The 17,013-nt window shown below is 36.1% G+C and overlaps 1 protein-coding gene across 1 annotated transcript; it reads right to left on the bottom strand.

Annotated features, from left to right (window-relative positions):
• Positions 1-3,173: 3,173 nt before the first annotated feature.
• Positions 3,174-16,605, bottom strand: LOC589757 (isovaleryl-CoA dehydrogenase, mitochondrial). The gene is made up of 11 exons (XM_030979612.1): positions 16,397-16,605; positions 14,712-14,801; positions 14,004-14,055; positions 13,092-13,261; positions 11,345-11,438; positions 10,520-10,653; positions 9,899-9,995; positions 8,942-9,035; positions 5,720-5,801; positions 4,354-4,531; positions 3,174-3,341 (listed from the first exon to the last, which is right to left on the bottom strand). Exons 1-11 carry the CDS (start codon positions 16,592-16,594, stop codon positions 3,199-3,201), a joined length of 1,332 nt encoding a protein of 443 aa, XP_030835472.1. The 5' UTR covers positions 16,595-16,605; the 3' UTR covers positions 3,174-3,198.
• Positions 16,606-17,013: the final 408 nt, after the last annotated feature.

The following is a 17,013-nucleotide window of genomic DNA, read 5'->3' as shown; positions in this document are numbered from 1 at the left end:
CTCCGTCTGCCTGTGAATCGTAACGCCAACTCGTCTACATAAATTTGTGATGCAACTTGTCATGTAGGACATTCAATGTCAATCTTAATATGAGTATTAAATGTATGTACTTAATTTTATTGAATGAATATCTGCCCAGAACCAGAAGGGCACTAATTCATATCAGTTAGCACAAAGTTAACGCCCTTCTGGCTCTCAACCGACTATTTTTGTTTTTTTGCTTCCACTATAGATCAGTATTGAATTAACAGTGCAAATTGATTTGAACAGCCCTCCGAATTGAACATCTCATAGAGTTTATATATATATATATATATATATGTCTTTTGATACTTTTCTAATCATGACACAGTTTTGTAATAAGTTGATGTTTTATGCAAATGCCAACACAGAATTATGGAAATATAATTATGAGATTCAAGATACTTTTGCTTTGTGTCATTTTTAAATATTTGTCTTTCTCTTACACATACATTAATTACGCTAATCGCCCCCACATATATATCCATCTTCAAGTAAGTTTCAGCGCTGCTGGGAGTATTGCCTACCGGTACTGTTTTTTTTAAAATAATTACCGGTATGAATATTTCAATATTATGCAAATGCCAACCAAGAATGATAGAAATTCAAGACGCTTTAATTTGCTTTGTTTCATTTCTTTCAAATAACTTCTTCCTCTGCTCTTTACATTTACAGCTCTACATTAATTTATCGATTGATGTCACTTTGAGAACAGGCCTGTCTTAAAGAGTTGCGATTGATCACAAGTTATTTGCGATTGATATTTAACTTAATTTGAATAATATTAATCTCCTGCAATGTTGGAAGAAACAAATAGCAACTTCAGATATATGTTATACAGTAGGCTTGCGGGTGCACCATGTGAGAGAGAGGGAGGATTGAGGAGTCCTGAAAAGGACTCTCGGTAATCTTTCTTGAGGGTTTGTAGTCCTGAAAAGGACTGTTGGTTATCTTTCTTAGCTTATAGTTTCTAAGGAGAACTATAGCGCTTGGAGAGGACGAGTGGCGGGAGTGGCTCGACGTTTCGAACAGGTTGACTATCTGTCGTCAGGAGTGGAGAATAGCTGGCATGCGTGAGCTTATATGTTGTCTTGTCAAAAGCATTTGGAAACTTAATAACTCATTTTCTCAAAACTGCTGTAAAGCTACATTATAAGTTCTTGGATATCCCATAGAAATGCATTTTAATACAACTAGCATGTTTTTTTGATAGAGAACCTTAGTGCTAAAGTCACATTCCCTCATCATCCAGGTTACTGCTTCCAAACTACAGAGCCTGCGCATGAGGTTCACCTCAAAATCATTCAGGCAACAGGGATAATTCGGTGTTTGGCGCTGGTGGGATCACAATGCTGTTGTTTAGCACATAATATTTTGGAACCAGCGACCTTTACAACTTGGCCAGTATGACTTCACACTCCGGTACTCTATTGGATTTCAATAAACTTGGACTTTTTTGACAGTTTTGAGAAAGCAGCCCCTGGACCTTGAATCCTCAGTCAAGACTTCAAACCACTCAGTAAAGTTGACCCATTATTTCTGTGTAGTAAAATAAACTCACGAGTCCAAGGAAGAAAAGATATTCATGATACAATTTTTGTTATATGCACATTTAATAGATTTTTGTGAAAGACATTTCTGAATTGGTACATGTATGCAGCCTCTTTAAACACTGCACAGCTTAAAATACAAGAAACAATAATACAACTTAATTTATAGTGAAACATATATGTATTTCAGAATGAAGCCCAATTTTTTTCTCCTCCAGGCCAGGGCTCTTAACCCTTACTGTACTGGGCTATTTTTAGCACCACGTGACTGGGGGGGGGGGGGGCCTGGGAGGCCCCCCCCCCTATGATCTCGGCCATCGAAAGTCCGATGAACGCGAAAATTTGCATGTTTGTAGATATTTAAGTAAGGGACAAGATGGTGTAATTAGTTTTTTCCTAATATGCAAATTTTTGTTGTTATAGCCTAATTAATTATGCAAACTGCTAATTTTATGCATTTTACAGAAAACTCTACATATTTGTCTGTAGACTTGTGAAGAATGTTGAAAATGTATTGAATAAATGTTTCCTTCATCTCAAATTTATGAGGTTACATTATTTTCATGATATTTGAAAATGCATAGGTTAATTTGCATAAATTTGCATAAATTGTAGCATATTTTTGATGACATGGGCATACTAATTGTTATGCAACACCTTACAGGTATATCCGATTTTGACGAAAATGGTATCAAAATGTGCGTAAGACTTGAGGGGGAAAGTCATGAAACTACAATTCAAAATTGCAAGTGGTTGCGGCGCAATCTCCAAAAATTTCGAGGGAGGGGGGGGGGGGGGGCCTCCCAGACACTGAAAACACGTACATGTGGGGCCGTGCATCTCAGATTTAACATGTTAAACGATGCCTTTAAGCATATCTACTACACTTTGCATATGTCCAACAAGAAAGTGAGAGACAATGAAGAGTTATATAGGGGAACCTGATCACCTCATCACAACTGTGAAAAGAAAACAACTACAGTGGTTTGAGCTTGTAACTAGATGAAAGAACAGCTTGGCAAGCACCATCTTGGAAAGACAAACTGACGGGAGTAGAAGGAGGGGCAGACTAACTAGGACATGGACTGATTACATCTATATCGAAAGGTTTTATTGAACAAATTCCATCGTCGCAGTCTTACAACTGAATTGCCATTGGAATACAATTGAAAAGTACACGTATTTACAAGTTAAAAGTACAATAGTCTTAGAACTATGACATAATATATACATGTATAAAAAATATAATATTAAAACTCTATATCAAAATTCAATGAGTATGGAAAGAAAGAAGGGATGAATGAGGAATAGGAGCAAGAATCAACAAAGGTGAGAAAAGAATGGAAGGAAAAGAAAGGAAGGGTAAGTAAGAGGAATATATCAAGAAAGATGAGGTGAAAAACATGTGTAATGAGCCTTCTGTTAATTAGCTTTAAATTTTCAGATCCTCATGGCTTGTACAAACTTTCTCAGGGATACATTGTGACTCCTTTGTACCATTTCTTCATTTTGTCAACAATAACAAACAATATTAAATAAAAATAAAAAGTGTATACTTTGCCCATCTACAGTGATAAGAAAGAAATATAAATCCCATTTATCTTGACAAAATAATAAGTGATGTTTTTTAGAGTGTAGATTTGAATTCTTCATTGAATGACCGTCCAATGACAAGTCTTCTGATTTCGCTGGTCCCTGCTCCAATCTCAGCGAGCTTGGCATCACGGAGCAGCCGACCGGTAGGATAGTCATTGATGTATCCATTACCCCCTGAGAAAACAGAAAGTGGAAAAAGAAGGAAAAAAATTGTTACCATGAAAGATATGGGTCGGATACATATTTAGTTTGGGGAGCTATAAAATGACATGATGCCTCTCCAGTTTATAAGGCCTAAAATAAAAACTTGTTGTATTGTCCTTTGTGACCGATCCAAAAATCTACGGCCGGCATTTTAAAAAAGTTTTTTTTTTTACCGTTTTTTTTAGATTTTTTTTTTATTAATGAATAACAAAATATGTATTTTTTTTTAGTTTAATTAAATTAGATATAAATGCATAAAATCAAATTATGAAGAAAAAAAGAAAAAAAAAATTTAAAATAGAATAATATCGGCCCAAAGAGGGCGACAAAAAAAAAAATATCTGATATGAACAATCAAACATGTAAATTTTTGAATGTTGAGTTCTAAATAGTTATATGAATATTGGGGAATTGCAAGATTCCCAATTGGCTCCAAAATCGCAGTGACATCATACCAGTCGTGTGATTTTCTACATCCATATTGTGAATGACTTACCGGTACACCATTTTTCTTCAATGAATTAATAGTGTAGTTATCAATGCAGGACTTTGTATCTTCCTACCATCCCCATCTCTAAAGATGTAGCAAGGGCCCTTTTTTTAAAGGGATTGGATAACTTTGTCTCAGATTCTGAAACAAAATCCTGGATTTAGCTCATGCTGCAATCGTAATTATAAACCTTAAGGTCAGACAAGCCGATCGCCTGTCTGCTTATTAAGATATTTATGATTGGAAATCGAAATCAAATTTTGCGTTTTCCTAATGGTTTTAATAACACTACAGTCTATTGGGAAAAAAGAGTACCCGGTATGGTAAAACCGGTCACTAAAAGATTTTTACTTTTTTGAGGCACTGCTTGATCATTTTGAAGCGTAATTTGGCTTCAATATTACACCATATCACAGACACTGATAACACGTAGGACAATGCATCTCAGATTTAAATTGTTAAACGATGCCTTTAAATCGAGATGCGACATACCTAAACACTGAATGGCATCTAAGCAGACCTGTGTTGCCGTCTCGGCGGCTACAAGAATCACCCCTGCGCAATCCCTGGCGCTCACGTGACCCCGATCCGCAGCACGAGCAACGTTGTAGACGTACGACCTGACTGAATTTAACCTCGTGACCATATCAGCCATCTTCCCTTGCATTAACTGAAAATAGAAAAGCATATCTTTGTAGAATTATCAACAAATAGATCTTTAGATGTTACAAAAAGCTTCATGTTTAGTATGTTATATGAAGAAATACAGTCCACATCTTGGTTTATCATAAGTAAGAAATCTGTTTCAATATGCTCAAAGCAATCAAAATCATTTCAGAGACATCTTCCCCCCCCCCCTTGTCCCTCTCTTTTCTCTCTCTCTCTCTCTTTCTCTCTCTCTCTCTCTTTTTCTCTCTCTCTCTCTCTCTCTCACACTTATGCTTGAGTCCACCTGCACATCTTCACTGATGTTGTTATATGCAAAGATCCCACGCCCTCCATTGACAATTGTTAACAAGAAAAAAAATCTTTAAAAATAATTGAAAACTTTATTGCACGATGAATATTTTCAACAATTTCATTATGAATTCTGCAATCTCCAACTTTAAAAATTCCAAACTTTTATCCCTGATAATAGTTGTAACTTTTAAGTTATTATCAATCAATGTCAAACAAATTTTCTTTCCACATTTAGTACAAATGATGCGTGCAAATACGTTCATTATATGATATATCCATACTCAAGCTGAGGCTGTATGCAGCTGAGTAAGTGCATAACAGCCTCAGCAAGAGTGGATAGATCATGTAAGGAACAAATGAAAACATGCACCATTGGTTTTACACAACAAAACTCCTAGATCCTTGTTATTTGATGTAAAAAGAATTAATATCAAGATTGTTAGGTGGCATTATCGCTGGCAAATAAATAAATAAATCCTAAGTTTAATGGGCTTACTTTGGCCTGCACACAGAGATAAGTGCACTAAATACCTCTACGCGCACTGCTTAAAAAGTACCGGATAGAACCGGAAGCTATAACATGCTTCACCATTCAAAAACTTGGGACAGTCTCAGTGAATGGATCACACGTGACCTTGTTCAACCAATCATTTGATTAGGATCTAGGAGTGAGTTGTATAACATGAACTACATGTCTCTCTCTCTCTCTAAGTGCCACATCGTTTGACTTTGGCGATCATGCTGTTCCACAACCCTCGGCTCCTAGCCTTCTGTATTAATACCACCCCCAGTTCTTTCATTCGTCTCTCTTCCAACAATTTCTGCAGACTGTCCATCCAAAGTATCCTCCATCTTCCCCTACTCCTTCTTCCCACAATTTTCCCTACATGTATCTTACCTGAAACTCTCCGATAGGTCGACCAAACTGCTTTCTTTGATGAAGGTATGGGAATGCTACATCACAAGCTGCTTGCATTAAACTGTGACAAAAAACAAAAAACAAAGTTACCAGATCAAATTAGATACTGGGATTTCTGGAAGATATTGGTTTATCAAATGTATATATGCATCAAGCTTACTTTTATATATACGATAGGGGGGGGGGGGTGTTTAACAAAACAGTTGTTGTTGTTTTTTGTTGTAATGGCAATCAGTCAAGACCTGACTATTATCACCAACGCCTTTCTTTTTAATATTAATTTCTTTCTTTCTCTTTTTTTTTAAATAAGAGTATCAAAAAATATAACTTAAAATATAGGCTTCTCTCTTTTTTTTTTTTTTTTTTTTTTTTTTTCCCCCTTAAAATGAAATGAAAGAGAAAATAGATGAAGAATTTTTTTTTTTTTAAATACGACAAAATGTAGATTTTTGTATCCTGTAGGTTACCGCGTAGTCCTGTCCGTTCTAAGACACCGTCCAGACACCGTCCTGTCTCTCGGGTGTAGACAGGGGGCTCCCTTTGGGATACATTAATAATCTGGAAACTCGAAAGAAGAAAGGAATTGATCAACAATTTTAAAATCAAGAGGGTACTTTTCCGGGGAAATTGGCTTTGAGCGACCTCGCAGACTTTAATGAATCTTCGATCAAAAGAAAAACAATTTTGTGATAGAGTGGTGTTTATAATACATGTTGCATTGGATAATTAAACTTTTTAGGGGAAACAAACAAAATGTGGGCTTTTGTGAGTGGTGGTGCAAAAAAAAAATTAAAAAAAAAAAAAAAAAATGCTCGATTATTACATAAATCCTTCTTCTGGATTGTATGAAAAATATTCATCAAATAGCACTATTATACTATCATGATTATTTGTCCTTTAGAATATTTTCCAACATAAGTGTTAGAAGATTTATGAAATATTGTGTGTGAACTTCTTCAAGTTGCCTGGGAGGCCCCCCCCCCCCCCCCCCTATGATCTCGGCCGTCGAATGTCCAATGAACACGAAAATGTGAATGTTTGTAGATACATGTATTTATGTAAGCAACAAGATGGTATAATAAGTTCTTTCCTCATATGCAAATTTTTGTCGTTATAGCCTCATTAATTATGCAAAATGCAAATTTTATGCATTTTACAGAAAAATCTTCATATTTGTCTGTAGACTTGTGAATAATCTTGAAAATGTAATGAATAAATGTTTCCTTCATCTCAAATTCATGAGGTTTCATTAGTTTTATGATATTTGAACTTACGCATTCATGAATATTAAATCTGGAAATATACAGGGAACTAGAATCATTACAAAAATTGTCAGACTCCACTTTTTGAATGTTCAAACTCATTATTTTCTAACACACTTTTTAAAGTAGTTATTTAGATGTAATTGATAATGATAATTTATGCAAATTTGATGCGATTTTCAAATATTTATTTTTTTATAATAATAATAATAATAGTGGGTTCTTGTATAGCGCTCATGTCAGTCAGATTTGACCCTCCTGGCGCTCCCGATTATTACCCTGGCTTTAGCACGGCTGCCATACGGCGCTCTAGCATTTCAAGGAATAAATTCCTACCAGGTACCCATTTACTTCACCTGGGTGGAGTGTGGCAAATGTAGATCAATGTCTTGCCAAAGGACATTAGTGCGGCGGCGGGACTCGAACCACGGACCTTGTGATCGACAGTCCGGCGACGTATTCACTCGACCACAACACCTCTTGTATTTTATGTATTTTATGTATTTTATTGTTTTTTATTTCTTATTATGTGTATTGTTTTATTTCTAATGTATTCTTTTGTTCTGGAATACATCAAGTTACTTTGAGAAACATATAAACGCAATTTGATATCAGTTCATATCTCCCACTTAGGAAGAAATACATCTAAACCTGTATTTATATAGCACTTTTTGATGACATGCCCATACTAATTGTTATGTAAAACCTTACAGGTATATCCAATTTCGACGAAAATGGTATCAAAATGTGCGTAAGACTTGAGGAAAAAAAGTCATGAAACGACAATTTGAAATTTCAAGCGGTTGCGGCGCAATCTCCAAAAATGTCGAGGGGGGGGGCCTCCCAGCCCCCCCCCCCAGTACAGTAAGGGTTAAAGGGATAGTTGAGTTCTGTTGCAGAGGGCGCTACACAAAATAATTTTTTTGTTAGATAATAATTTCTTGTTATGTGAATTTCTTGCTATGTGAAATTATGAGGAAGGAAATAAAATATCATTTAAAACAAAAAAATCTACACTTTAAACCTTCCTCTACTGTTATTTTGATTATACACTGTTACATGCAAGATTTTTTTTTTCCTTTTTTTTCTATGTTCATTGAGTGATGTAACTCATGAAGTGTCTTGTATCAAAGATCTTGTTTTATATTGCTTAATTTGATAATTTCTTGTTATGTGAATTTCTTGTTATGTGAAATTATGAGGAAGGAAATAAAATATCATTTAAAACAAAAACAAAAAATAAAAAATAATGAAAACTGAGTGTTAAATTTGAAAGAACATAATATTTAAATGACAAAATCATCTTTTCTGTTTGATCAAAATCGGTTCAGAGACGGCTGAAATATAACGATTTCTAATACTTGTGCACCACCACAAATATTAGTTATTTTGAAAAATTTGAAAAAACTGTTGAGAAACCCGAAATAACGCATTTTACGTCGTATTTTATTCAATGCCGATGTTGGCTTTTTTGTTGGCTTTTTTGTGTTGCTTATATTACTCACAATTAACCGGCTCATGTATTGTTATTTGTAATTAAATAATAAATTCACCGTCACCGTGTTTTTTTGAAAGTGGAGCTGAATTGGTATGATCGTATTGGCTAAATTTCACACATTTTGGGGTCTAAAATTACCTTCATAGCAACTTTAGGTTATAAAAGGGCACTGTAAATGTCATAGATAAGAATAAGAGCAATAACCATGCCCTTTCAAGGCTTTTGCGGTCTGAAAAAAGAACTCAACTATCCCTTTAAGGCTGCCAATGGCTCTCCATAATATTTAAGTCCAACTTAGAGTTAAGGTTGATTTGGGATCTTTGTGAAACACCCCCCCTCCCCCTCCCCTCCCCCCTCCCCCCCCCCCTCCCCCCCCCCCCTCCCCCCCCCCCCCCCTCCAGGACAACTACGTTAGTGTTTGGGACTGAAGCAGACTCTTACCCGATTGGTCCACCAGCCAGAACCAGCCTCTCCAGATCCAGACCACTCATCAAGACATAGACTCCTTTGTTCAGGGACCCCATCACATTCTCAACTGCTCAAATAAAGACAAGTTTGGTCAGCATTCACATGTATACATTGCTAAACAGGTATTTACTATTTTACTTGTATATGTAGTGTAATGCTACATGATTTTATAAATGATGCAAACTCATGCATCATTACATTGTGTCCACTGTCAAAGGTCCGCGGTTCGAGTCCCGCCGCCGCACTTATATCCTTTGGCAAGACATTGATCTTCATTTGCCACACCCCACCCAGGTGAGGTAAATGGGTACCTGGTAGGAATTTATTCCTTGAAATGCTAGAGCGCCGTATGGCAGCCATGCTAAAGCCAGGGTAAAAAAAAACTAAAGATTTGGTCTTACATGTTAATGCCTATGAGGAAGTATGTTGAGCATATCTAACTCTTCTTATGTTACTCTAGATCCACCTTTCCTTCTTAATCTTTCTTACAGCACATAGAGACATATTGTGATATGCGCGATATAAGTATGGTATATTATTGTTATTAAGATCAGTCCACTTGTGAAGGTAAAATTTTACCTGGAACTCAACAATCTTCAAAGACCAATTCTGATAAGGCTATCTCCAAACTTTTTTCAGAATTTTTTCAATCTTAATTTCATCTGGAAATTGAAAAAACCTTTGAAGGCTACTTCATCTATTCACTTTTTTTTCTCTATGGTACTTTACCCTTCTAAAGACCAGGGACTTGTATCACAAAGCCTTTTTTCAAAGACAAATGACAAAAATCAGTGACAAATCTGCTATTAACCAATCAGAAGCAAGGATTTCACTAGCTTATAACAATAACTGTCATTTGTCACTCATGACAAGTTTTGTGAAATGGGGCCCAGCTCATATGTGAGAGACACCATTGAAACTATCACTTACCCGGAACTTTACAATCTTCAAAGACCAGTTCGCACGTGTCACACCCTCTCATACCCAGCTTGTCGAGCTTCTGTGCGGTGCTGAATCCATCCATGCCCTAATGAATATATTAAAACATTAGATTCAAGGTACAAGACGTTTAATTTAACCTCAATCATAAAAACGTACAAACAGTAGTACAAAATACATCATGGAATATGGAAAGGACCAAAAGAAAAGGAAATATTGAGAGGAATGGCGCTGAAAGAAAGTGAAAAAACAACAAAACAAATACCAAGTAAATACAGATGTACGGGTTTACGATCAAACTTTGCCATGATAAGGATTTTCTGTGGTCAAAGGTATCATTTTACTTTATATAGAGGAGTTACAAGTTATTGTAGAAAGTGAAACACTGTAGATAGAAACACAGATGAGGGAAAGGATACGGAAGGGTGAAAATAGAAAAGATTGAAAGAGAAAATCTAATGAAGGATAAAAACAGAGGACTTGCTTATATAGATGAGAAAAAAAAGAGAAGAATTGGAAGAAAAAGGAGCATTATATTCAATGAATGCTGCTGCGGCTACTACTACTACTAGATAAAAAGGTCCATAAATAAATAAAAATCTAGAGCAATACCTTTTCGATGAGGAATGTTGTGATGCCTTGGCTTGGTTCTACACCAAGGTCTGTTTTGGCGTAGACTACCAGTACATCTGCATCGGGTCCATTGGTAATCCAGAATTTGCTGCCATTCAACAAATAGTGGTCATCTAAATGTACCATGGTCACAGAAATTTGAAAGGTGTTAAAGGTGTTTAAAGGTGTTTAAATCTCCGTGTATAAGGCGCACTTTTTTGCCGCCGAAAAAATTTGAAAGTCGGGTGTGCGTCTTATACACAGGTACACAAAATTTTTTTTTTATTTTTTAGTTTCGATTTATGGCGCTATGCCTGGCAATGTCTCCCAGCTCAGTAATCAGTGTGTTGACTCACCACTCGGAAACTACAACAACACTCAAATTTGTCTGTCATCTTGGTTTGAAAGTAATCTTTCTAATAGATCTCAATATGTAGTTTATAACAATAATTCCTCAATTTTTTTGTCTATTCATATCATGCATGACTATTGATGTTTGGCATAGAACACAGTGCTTCTGCTAGGTGATGTGATGAGGCTGGTGTGGGACACTTGGTATCATGAAGCCTTAGAGTCTGGACCTGTTTTTAATTTACATTAATGATCTTACACATTCGTCTACAACGACATTGTTACAACTTGAACTGCACCTCGATGTAAAATGAAGGTCCTTCCCCGCGTGGTTTTTTCGGCAACAAAACATCAACATCAACAAAACAAAAAACAATTTTTTGTTTTTGTTTTTTTGTTTTTTGTTTTTTTTTGTTTTTGTTGTTGTTTGCCCCCAAAATAGGGGTGCGCCTTATACACAGAGATTTACGGTACCTTTTCGTTCTGCCTTGAGCTTCATGGAAACAACATCAGATCCACTTCCAGATTCACTCATTGCTAGGGCTCCAATGTGCTCTCCACTGATAAGCTACATCATGAGACAAATATTCAAAACATGAATTTGACAATTAAATGATATCTCCTTTAAAGATAAAGACCAGTTATGGTCATGCAATTGCATTGTGAAAGAAACGTGAAATCGATCAGAAAAGGTTGATCATCTAGCATAGATGTACTGCAAGGATCTGGAATCATCAAAATGATAAGAAATTTGGCCCAGTCTTCATAAAGTTACAAGCACTGTAGACAGAAAGATGTATAAGGGACTACGCACACGTGCACGACACATGCGTTTTTATCTCTCACACACCAATAGATAAACTAATTTACCAAATATATCAATTAGTAGGCGGTTTCCCAGCAAATTTTTTATAGGAGCTTCCATTTCATTTTTAGAAATTGGGGCGTTTCCAAAACTGGTCTTTACCTTTAACCCTTTCAGGACAGGATTTATTTGAAGGGCTAAATTGATCATGTGTTTTTCTTCAAATTGGCAACAATAATACTTTTCTTTTATCACTACAATGATAGATGAAATGCAATGTTTCTGACAACGATATATACACGGGCGAGAGTGTTGTCAATTTTTTTTTTAAATGGCCAGTTTTTATAGAAAATCATTGATTGTTAATCTCTCATGTGCTGCCAATTTAAGGACTTTAAAACTCATTTTCCTTTTCAGCTTTCAAGCATCACATGCAATATAGTCATGAAACAAAAAATGGGTGCAGCGTGTGCAGAAACAAGGGCTCTGAGTCAAACCTCAAAATGTGGCATAATTGTTGAGAAGGTTGTAAAACATATGTTCAGTGTCAATTGCTCTGTGCTCAATTTCCTAAATTTCAAAAAAAGATTCTTACTTCAACCCTGTACTCGATACTATACTTAAATCCAAACTTAAACTTAAAGTTCATTGAACTTTAAGCCTATCCCTTCATCTTTAAAATAAAGTCACACTATGAACATGAGTGACAAAGAAAGCGGACAAAATAAACAGTTCCTCAGGTAGACAAAGAAACATCCCTTCACTGCTATTATGTAAAAGTGTGTAGAACAAGTGTCACATGCATATTCCCCTTTTTACATAATAGCAGTGAAGGGATGTTACTTTGTCTACCTGAGGAACTGTATATTTTGTCCGCTCTCTTTGTCTATCATGTTCATAGTGTCAACAACATATCATCCCTGATAAATTGAATTAAACATAAATCCTCATGCTACATGTATATTCACAATATTACATGCTAAAGAGCCCCCCCCCCCCCCCCCCTCCAAAAAAAATAAATAAATAAAAAAAAAAAAAAAATAATAATAATAATAATAAAATCAATAAATAATAATAATAATAATAATAATAATAATATAAATTAATAAATAAATAAATAAATAATAATAAATTAATTAATTAATTTAAAAAAAAAAAAAAAAAAAAAAAAAACATGTGGCGAAAATGAAATAGTACATGTATAAAGTTCTTCACATTTCTGCCTCTTAGAAAAAACAGTTAAGTGCGTACACGTAGGGTTATTTTTTGCATCAGTTACCATTTTTCTCCATTTTTTCCATTTTTGTTTAAAGCAGCACTTATTTGTTCAGCAGTTTCATATGTGTCTTATATAGGTTCACACATCATTATAAGGATTATAAGTAGAGCTTTTTTTCTATTTTATAGTAAACCCACCTTGGGCAGATATTTTGCCTTCTGGTCCTCGTTCCCATTCCTTACAAGCTGATTGACACAGAGGTTGGAATGGGCTCCGTAACTCATACCTATACTTCCAGACGCTCTCGATAATTCCTCCATGATGACCACATGATCAGTGTAACTTCCTCCCAATCCTCCATACTCCTCTGCAAAAACAATAACAAATGTCCTTTGGCAAGACATTGATCTACATTTACCACACTCAAACCAGGTGATCTAAATGGGTACCTGGCAGGAATTAATTCCTTGAAATGCTAGAGCGCCGTGATGGCCGCCTTGCTAAAGCCAGTGTAATGATCGGGAGGCGCCAGGAGCGTCACGACGTGGCGGACATGTGCGCTATATAAGAAGCCATTATTATTTTCATTATTATAAAAAAAAACATAATTATTTGAATCCCTGCCATGGCATGACCATTTTTTGGCAAGACATTGATTTTTGGGGCCTCACTTCACCCAAGTGAGGTTAGTGGATACACTATAAAGAAGAACTTGGCTTGAACTGGAGTAAGAGTCAAAATCACTTTGTAAATTAATAAAGCAATGATAAATGTGTAGAACCGAGTATCCTTTGGTATTAACGGATCTAAAATACGAGATGAAAATTATTAGAATCACTGCAATGGCACTACTGTCCTTTCGCAAGAGCTGCAAGACAGTAATCTACATTTGCCACACTCGACCCAGGGGAATTAGAAGAGCGGTTCTCATCCCAATAGAAGAGCAATGTATTTGCAGGTTGAATGTGGACAGCTTTGATACAAGGGTGTGAAGAAGGGAATCTGCCTACCGTAGACCGAGTTTGAGGCTCAATCGACGGACGTATTCAGATTGTCTAAAAGAAGATTTATATACATGTGTGTATACATACATGTACAGTATATCATACCTGGTGCAGTGATTCCAAGGAAACCCATACTGCCCATCTTCTTAAAGAATTCCTAAGGAAAATAAACACATTTAAAGAAGCAAAAATGAAGGAAAATAAGTCAACCATTTACAAAGAAACCTGATTTTGTAAGACTTTGTTGTTGACTACATGTACATGTACATTGTACATATTTGCACTGTCAAGAAATGATTTTTAAAAGTAATTGAAATTTAAAAACAGATTGTTGACCATTAAGAAGAAGGAAAAATATATTTATATAAAGGAAGAGACAGTAACATTAATCATTTATTAGCTTCCATGTTAAATTTAAATTCGTTATTACCGGTATTCAAACCAATATATTTTTGCTATTACTTTGTGTTTTATATCATGCAATAACAAAATGTTGTCACTTTCAGTATCAAAGCATGTGATTGAGCTAGGTGAATGAAAAGTTTGAAAATAACCGTCAGCAGTATGAAACTATTAATTCCATAATAGGTTTGATAGATGATATTAATCTGCTATATCAATGCAGATAATTACACTTATTACTTGTATAAGGTGCCAAATCCACTTGAAATCAAGAATGAAAATCACAAGAAATTACAACATGTGTAGGATAATAGAACATTATAGCAAGAAACATACAGAGGTACCGGTACGATTATAGAACAAATCAAAGAGTTTTTATGATTTACTGTGACAATGCTTTCCTAAACTTACCCTCAAGTTATCAAATGTATTTTTGGCATCGATTTCAGCCGCATAGGGTGCCAACTCCTGCTGGGCAAATTTGAATACAGTTTCTCGGAGCTACATTGAAAAGGAAATTAAATGAAGAACGTTTAATAGATGGGACTATATAGTCTGGATGGTTGGTTAGATCATTGACTTTCTCGTGTTCAGTAACCTTTGAAGATGGTGGATCAATGATCAATCCCTGGTGCAGTATACTCAAAGTTTAAATTCGCACTATGTGCTGTGCTCTGTGTTCCACTATGTACATCGTGATCACAATACTGTGCAGTGCTGGTGAGTGTATTTAAAAATCCATCTCCTAATTGACTAGTGGTCGCCGACTCCTCCATCGTGATGAAAAGTCCGCTTTATTACCTTTCCGCCTCGTATTACAAGGTTCTCTTCACCCCTTTCAATTATCTCCTTCAGAACATTTCTTAGTCTCTTGTGTTCCTCTCTCTCGGCCTTTGTGCAAGTCTCTGGCGATCTGTACTGATCCTGACTTGAGCCTGGAGACCTAGCTCCCCTTAAAACTTTCTCTGTAGCAGCTCCATTATCCATAACAACTTTCGATGGTATTGGTCTAGCTAAATCAGACTTTTTAGTATTACCAAGGCGGTACAAAGATCTTACATGACTGACATCTGCTTTCAGATTGAGGTCTTTGTGAAAGATAGAGTTTATCTGGTCACGATATTCCTTTTTTCTAACTTCGGCATCCTGACTCTGAGATTCAGGAATGCCATATACAATAATATTGTTCTTCCTTCTCTCTCTTTCCACAAAATCTAGTTTGAATACAAATTATACGTTCAGATCTAAATACCATCTTCTTTAATACGCTTTCATTTCTCTACATTTTTCTCTTTTGAAAATCCTCTTCTTCTCCAAGCTTTGTCTCCATTTGAATTAACGCCAGGGACCTGTATTGTAAATTAGGCCTAGACCTAGGCTATAATAAATCTGTTCCACTTACCAACTTAACTGAAATAATCTGTTTAATGGTCCCTTTTTAGGAAATTATGGGTCAACATCGAAATACATGTTGAAAATCTTGCAAGACGTATTTTAACTCTCGCTGCGCATGACGTTATCTGAATCTCATCTCTTCTAGTCTATGCCGAAGGCAAAATGATTATGAAGGAAAAACTGTGTGCGAGCTACACGTTCGTAAGGGCGTTATCAGGGGAAAAAATACTTTAACAATTTCGGGGGCTACTTTCAAGCTTGTTTGCATGAAAATAACAGTCTTTATTTTGTTTTGCATTGGACTTTATGCAATTTTGGGGGGCTCTTTTATGACTTTCGGGGGCTCTTTTTGGCATTTAGGGGCTAATTCGCCCCGAGCCCTCGTGCATTTTTTTCCCTGGGCGTTATCACAGTTTTTCTTCATAATCATTTTATCTTCGGCGTAGACTAGAAGGGATGAGATGAGATTTAGATGACGTCATGCGCAGCACGTTAAGAACCCATTGCACTATTCGTAGAAGAGTAGGGGGTAACCCCGGTGTAATGGTCCACCTGCATACCCCAACCAGGCCCAGTATACGGCATCTGCAAGAATCTTCAGTAGACCAGGAGGCAGATTGAAGAAGAAGAAAAAATCAAAACAAATGTCTACCTATGGCTATGGGACTACACATATTAGAGATGTATTTCATAAACCTAACCTGCTGTTGCTCCTCTGTGAGTCCTGATACAACATCATCAACTGGTACATAGTTTCCTTGGTTCCTAGATGGTTGTCTTAGTTCTTTTAGTTTTAGTGCTGAAACACCGCAAATCCTAGGGGAAATCCCCGAAAAGAGTAGCCGTCCAAATGTGCAAGGAGAAAGAGCCATGTTTCGCGATATGTAGCATCTATGCATCACGTATGAGAATTTTTCGGTAGAATTCGGACCCCAACCCTGGAAAGCTCGAGACAATTTTCTAATATTCATTTCATGTACATGACTTGTATAATATCGCACAATTGCTTTTCTCTGGATCTAATCCTGGTCGGTACCCATATTTTTTTTTTACACAACTGTTTAGCCATTTTCGCGGGAAAATTCCAAGAAGTGCTCTAGTGAAAGAGTCTAAGTCGTCAGCGCACTATATACATGTGTATTTGCAAGTACGTACACCCAGGGAAGGGAAGATGATAGAAAGGGGAAAACAAGGATAGTGGAGAGGATATGGAGAATGAAAAACAAGGAAATACATAAGGAAAAAGAAGAGAATATATAAGTCAAAGGAAGAACATAGAAATACATAATTGAAGAGCTATAAGAGGATCATAGATCTA

The sequence above is a fragment of the Strongylocentrotus purpuratus genome, unplaced genomic scaffold (genome assembly GCF_000002235.5).
Source record: "Strongylocentrotus purpuratus isolate Spur 01 unplaced genomic scaffold, Spur_5.0 spur5_scaffold_10, whole genome shotgun sequence".
NCBI lineage: Eukaryota > Metazoa > Echinodermata > Echinoidea > Camarodonta > Strongylocentrotidae > Strongylocentrotus > Strongylocentrotus purpuratus.
Note: the sequence above shows the minus strand (reverse complement) of the source record. Positions and strands in the feature narration are given on the sequence as shown.